Here is a 6,521-nt window from a genome sequence, read left to right as displayed (position 1 = left end):
TTACTCAGCCCCCCCCCCATCCCTTGCACTGTCCTGGTGGGAGGAGGAGCCACTGAGCAGCCCCTTTCCACTGCTAAGACAGACACCCCTTCTCTTCTAGCTTGTGGAGTGGACCCCAAACGTGTGGACAGAGTGAGTTGGTTTCCCCAGGACCTGGCGGCATCAGGCCCTCAGGAACCGCTTCCTTCCCACAGCAAGGCCCTGGGAGGGCACGGTCCCATTTGTCCTGTGGGGCTGGCCCTGGCTCTCTAAAGTGACCTGGGGGCTTGGGCTGAGTGTAAGAAGGCAACTGACCCTTTGTCAAGCCCTGTCCTTCCTGCTGCTTGTGACACCTTCACCCACAACCCTGCTCCCTGGGGTATGAGGGTGTCAGGCAGGGGTGCTGAACCCCCGTAGCACAGCACAGGGTTCTGGTGTCAGCAGCAGAGTCCTGGATGTGCTGAGCCTGTGCCGGCCTGAGGGGACAGCCTGGGGAGACATGGGGCAGGAGAACCTACTGTGCCCCCTGAGACCCTGCAGGGAGCCTGGGTGTGGACTCCTGAGTCAGCTCTTTGCCTTCCTAAGGTCTTTTCCTGGTGCTCATGTCCTCGGAGAGGGCCTGGGGCTCGTGACAATGCCCACAACGAGATCGTGAGCAACAGGAACTCGCAGTCCTCCCTGGTCTCTGAGCAGGAGCTGGAACAGCAGGAGCACGCGGAGCTGGCACATGTCATCGTACAGTCCCCAGGGGAAGCAATGCGTCTGCTGGTGAGTGGATGGTGGCTATGCAGCATCTTGGCCCTTCTGCTTGCCCAGACTGTGGTAGAAACAGGGAAAGACCAATGCTGGTCAGGTCCCCTGTCCCCTGGCGACGTGGTGATGGAGGGAGATAGGAACTTGAAGTGGGGAAGGGGCTGCTGCGCAGGGAGCCCGCCACCCTGGTGTGTGGACTGTCAGCTCTGTGGAATGTCTGCCCTGTTACGACTGTACCCCAGAGCCTGGAACAGGCGGCACAGAGTGGGCGCTCCCATGTTTTCGAATAATTGAATGAGGGCTGCACAATATTCCATTGTGTGATTGTTATATGATTTAATAATTCTTCATAACATTAAGAATTTCTAATTTATTTCAAAATTATTATTACATTGAATCTATATGAAAATACATCTTAGTCTAGATATCTAATCATATTTATATGGTGGCTTTTAGAAGTAGAATTCCTAAGTAAATACGTAGATATGCTTTTTAACTACATGCACGCCCACACAGTTTGGGTTTATATCAATTCATCAGTTTTGATATGACACCGAGTGGTAAATCTGTAGAAACATTTAATTTTTTATTCCTCATAAGCTTAGAACGTCATTCTTCTTTACTTACGATGAGACGGGATTCTCTAATTTCTTAGAGTTTTTTTATTTTAATGATGACTTTTAGCATATAGCAATATTATCTAAGGGGAATTGATTTTGTGACATGACTGACATAGGGGTCTCTGAGTCACTGTCTCATTCCTCCAACCCCATTTAGCAGCTGATTCTCCCATCTCCCTCCAGGCTGGGCCTCTCCTTTATCATGTATGAAATGTTTACCTAGACACTGATCTTTTTCCACTTACGGTCGTCTTCTGTTTCTTTCCTGCATCTATACTACGTTCTTTTTCAATAAAGAGAAAGGATAAAAGGAAACAAACCAAAAGGGCCAGTAATCCCTCCATCCCGATTAATCACTTTTCACATTTTCTGAGAGCAGTTAGTATTTATCTACAGTGAGAAAAAGCAGTAAATAGTGCACACGTTTCTTCATGAGTGGTGGAAGCCTCCTCGCTCTTTCGTTTCGGGCAACTACAAGGGAGAATATTTTCGCGGTTTTTTGTTGAAATCTTTATGCATATGCCATCGATATACGATACTCTAGCAGGTGAAACTTTCTTTCTTTCTTTTTTTCTTTTTCTTTTTTTTTTTTAAAACCTACAGCAGGTGGTCTCCCATTAAAGTACTAACCAGGCCCAACTCTGCTTAGCTTCCGAGATCAGACGGGATGGAGCGTGTTCAAAAACTTTCTCGTATGTTTTAGTATCCGAGAGAGCACATACCTCTTACTTTCTCGTTCCAAATTTATCTTCTTACCTAGATAAAATTTAGAATTATTTTATAAGATTTCCTTCACCGCACACAAAAAAAGATCTTTGGAATTTTATTTTTTTTTTAATATTATCTTAAATTAGTCCTGGAAAAATTGAGATCTTTCAATATTCAGTATTTTTCTTATCGAAGAAGATAGCATTTCAGGTTAAGGGTTTATTACGACTCAGTTAAGATTTGTGTTTTTCTTCAGATAAATAATTTCTATTTCTTGTCGAAGTTGTTTCTTTGCATTTTACATGTTTTGTTACCCTTACCGGTTGGCTCCGATTACAATTCCATATTCTAATTTATTGTTTCTGCTATGTTTATTAACATTCATTGAGACACGTTCATTTTTAAGTATTGTAGTTTAAATCTTCGGGTTTTTAAAATAGACAGTCATATCTAAAATCATGATTATTGTTTCTGTACCCTTCCACTAGTCTCGCTCCCTTTGTGTTCCATGTCTTGCTGTGTAGAGCAGAATTTACAGAACAATGTTTAAACGTGTTTAGAGAAGGTACATGTTTTGGTCTTGATTTGATTTTATTGGGAAGACCCGATCTCACCCGAAAGAATGATGTTATGAACGCAGCCCCCTATTTCTTGACGTGTTTTTTAAAAATCAGAATTCATGTTTAATTTCAAAATGCCTTTTCAGTCTCCACAGAGATGATCCGATGCTTTTATTTCATTTAGATTATTGATATGGTACATTATTACCGATCAAAGCATCTTCGCATTCGTGGAAGAAACCCTTACTTAGATTTTCCAAAGTTCCTGTCTATATATTCTTCATTCGAGTCACATGAACACCTGGGAGGGAGTGACTATCCCCTGATGGGGTGGTGGGAATGGACTAGAAGGGGCAGAAGGGAGCTGTTTGGGATGGTGGGAATGTTCCACGTCTTGATTGGGCGATGGTAACTCAGGTATATATAGTTGTCAGAACTGGAATAGACGCTTAAGGAGTGAGATTTACTGCAGGGAACATGGGCCTCCATGAGCACACGAGCACATAGCCTGTCAGGGGCGAGGGGTGGGAGATTCTCTCTGTCTCCATAGAGATGCAGGAGGCGAGGCAGCTGCCCTGGGTCACACGTCTGCCTGGTTGTTAGTCTCACTTCTGGAATCCAGGTCTCCTGACTCAGACCAAGGGTGTTCTCCACTGCATTTACAGGCACCAGCAGAAGCTGAAGAGTCCCAGAAGAGAAGCAAGAAGCTGGTTCCGGCAAACGACACAGACCCTATTGACAGTGAGTGTTTTGTTGGGAGTAGTGGAGCCAGAGTGGAGGGAAGTGGACGTGTCCTAACTGCCATCCCCATAGCTCTTAGGACAGTTCAGAGCTAGGGGCGCTGGCACCAGGGGGCCTGTGCTGATTGTCACTGGACCATTGGAACTCTGAATCCTCCTCTGCCACCTCTTCTTCTTCCCCTACTGTGCTCCTCTTTCCTCCAACAATGTCTCCTAACACCTGTCCCTTCCTCCACCAGCCTCCCTCCTTCCTTGTTCAGGGCCAGGTTCACCCTCACTGAAGGACACCTAAGGGGTTGTGCTGTCCAGCAGGGCACCCACTGGCCCCAGGAGGCTACTGAGCACCTGACCTGAGGTTAGGCCAAATTCGAAGAGCTGTAACTTTAAACTACAAACCAGATCTCAAATCTTAATACGAAAAAGGAATATAAACTATCCCATTGATAACTTTTTGTTTATTGATTGCACGTAAAAATGATATTTTGTATGTATTGAGTTAGGACCATATATAATTAAAATTAGTATCACCTGTTCCGTTTTATTTTCTTCAATGCAGCTGTTAGAAAAATGGAAATAGTCCTGGCTCACCTTATGTTTCTGTAGGTCACTGGTGTGCAATATGCATCCCACACACGCCTCATTTAATCCTCAGTACAGTCCCCTGAGATGGGTGGGGTTTGCCGTACCTTACAGGTTAAATTCTTGCTCAGTGTCTGTCCCCATCTAGTTCTGCCGTGTTTGGTGGGTGAAGCCAAGCTGGGTGTGAAGCCAGAGATGTTGCCACCTCCAGGCCCTTGCTCTGTGCACAGGTGCAGATGTGACAGCCTTGGGGCCTTACTCTTAGGATAAGTGCAGGTTCCCTCCTCTGGGAGGCCTGTTGCACCGCAGTTTGCCCCGCCATCTGTCTCCTACCTCACACTGCTCTCTGTCTCCATGACGTCCGTCTCCTCTCTGAGGTGGGCTATCAGCCCTCCATTAAGGTGGAATTCTCTGTTGACCTTGACTCCCCACAGTATTATAGGCACAGGCGAGGCCCAGGCAGGGGGTCCTGATGCTCTGCTGATGCGAAGCAGCTAAGGGAGGCAGAGCCCCAGGTCGCCAGCAGGGGGCTCTCATTAGGTCCCGCCCTGGGGTCTAGGCCTGATTGAGGCTCCTGTGCTGTTTCTGAAGGGTGTCCCACCTCATCTGACTGTCTCTGTGGCTTTCTCCCACCTAGGCCTGAGGCAGCTATTTGATTACTTACCAAACATCGTGCCCTATAATTCCTGGAACCGGCTCATGAGGCTGATGGGCGTCAAGGACAATGATATTCACGTAGCCAGAGCTCGGGCCTTGGACCCAAAGGAAGCCTTTCATGAAATGCTGGTGATGTGGCTCAACAACACGGGGAAAGCTGCCTCAGTCAACACCCTGCTGGTTGCCTTGGAAACTCTTGAGGAAAGAAATGCAAAGGAGACAATTGAGGACTACCTGGTGAAATCCGGAATGTTTGTCTGTGAGGAAGATGGGACAGGTTCTGCTGTGTCCTAAGTGAAAAGAATGTCTTTAGGAAACCAGAGCTTTCCTAGTTCCTCTTTTCTCCTGGAAAAGGAAGCATGATTGGACACTAGCTTGGAAGAAGTTGGTACTGGACCACTACTTGAAGAAACTCTATCATCCAAAAGCCTAGAGCTCTTGGAATGTTCTAGAACTTTTTTTTAATGCACTTAAAGTACTTTTTATGAGCTGTTTGTTGTTTTAAACAAGCTCTGGGAATGTGCATTCTGTGAAGATTACAGCTAGACGTTCATATGCGTCCTGAGAGCTGTCATTCTTTTCAGTTCGTGGCACTTTTTCATCCTAATAGACTTATACTTTTTACTTGTATTTATTATATTGTAAGACCCATCCATGTTGGTAGGTATCGATTTACTTATGTCTAACTATGTGAGATGCATGTTTCTATTTTTATATTTTTGTATGTTTATCTGAGCATAAAAAACTTTTTGGAACTGTATCTACTAGGCTGCTCATATGTTTTACCTGAATGGGAGGAAATAACCATAAAATGAGTAAATGTACAAAGGGGGAGGAGGAAAATCCCCACGTCCGGGGGTGGCACTGGTGGGTCCCAGTTCTCCCTCATATGTAGTTTGAGCTTGTCCAGGATTAGATGACTGGCGACTTCTATAGGGCCCACATTTTTCTACTTGATAATTTTATAAGTATATGAATATTTATATTAATTTAATTATAGGTGAATGTTTACAATTGCCCCGCCCTGTGTCTAGGTGTCCCTGAACTTGATGGTTGCACGTGGGCCTCCTTCTCCTCAAGGGAAGTGGGTGGGGAGGGCGGGAGATGTGTTAGATCTGAGATGCCAAATATGTTCTATGTCATGTGCCATTTCAGGTCATGTTAGTGAACCTTCAGCCCCGTCTGGGCTCGGGGAGAGGGGACAGAGATCTGCTCCCATTGTCTGCCCTGGTCTAAGGGAAGAAGAGTAGATGGTGCTCACTGATTGCATTAAATGTTTGGTAACTTAGCACTAGATGGGCCCTCCTTTTTTTCCCTTCCATTTGCTTATTTATTTCAGACATTTATTGGTGTACACAACATGCATTATACAATACGCAGCACCCGTAATTTAGTCCTTGGTGCTATTAGACAGGTCAGGTTCCCTATGGCCAAGAAGAAGAGAGAAAGGGAGAACTTAAGCGAACTCTCAGTATAACTTATAGTTTTGTACTTTATATTTAAGGCAGCGAGTGCTTTTGAGTGAATGTATGTCTAAGATGTAAAGTTTGTGTCTTTGTTAATTTATTTTCTATGGTCGTCCATTTGTTCTCTCATCATTTGTTGATTCGTCGATAACTAAAGACTATGTTTTCTGTATGGAAGTACCTTTATTCCTTTGACCAACCAAGTTCAAGTTATCTATTTGCATGGGTCTATTCAGGGACTCTGTTCTGTTTCATTTGTCTATGTGTCTATTCATTTTAAAATATCATGATCTCTTGATCGTAGCTTTATAATAAATTGGAAAATTGGGAAGTGTGAGTTCATCAACTTGTTTCTCATCAGTATTGTCTAGACTACTCATTGTTTTAAACTATTTGTTGATATCCACAAAGTAGCTTGTAGAGATTTTTATTGGAATTGCACTGAATGTTTAAAGCAAT

General features: G+C 44.5%; 1 protein-coding gene across 1 annotated transcript in view; it reads left to right on the top strand.

Annotated features, from left to right (window-relative positions):
* Positions 1 to 5,356, top strand: part of TNFRSF10B (TNF receptor superfamily member 10b) — a 7,876-nt gene extending 2,520 nt beyond the window's left edge. The window contains exons 5-8 of the mRNA XM_025044278.1: positions 101 to 132; positions 565 to 747; positions 3,286 to 3,361; positions 4,577 to 5,356. Of these exons, the coding sequence (XP_024900046.1) occupies positions 101 to 132; positions 565 to 747; positions 3,286 to 3,361; positions 4,577 to 4,890 (605 nt within the window). The 3' untranslated portion in view covers positions 4,891 to 5,356. The remainder of the gene's footprint in view (positions 1 to 100; positions 133 to 564; positions 748 to 3,285; positions 3,362 to 4,576) is intronic.
* Positions 5,357 to 6,521: the final 1,165 nt, after the last annotated feature.

The sequence above is a fragment of the Pteropus alecto genome, unplaced genomic scaffold, assembly GCF_000325575.1.
Source record: "Pteropus alecto unplaced genomic scaffold, ASM32557v1 scaffold160, whole genome shotgun sequence".
In the NCBI taxonomy this organism is placed as follows: Eukaryota; Metazoa; Chordata; class Mammalia; order Chiroptera; family Pteropodidae; genus Pteropus; species Pteropus alecto.
The sequence above is the reverse complement of the archived record's forward strand: the minus strand, read 5'-3'. Positions and strand labels throughout refer to the sequence as shown.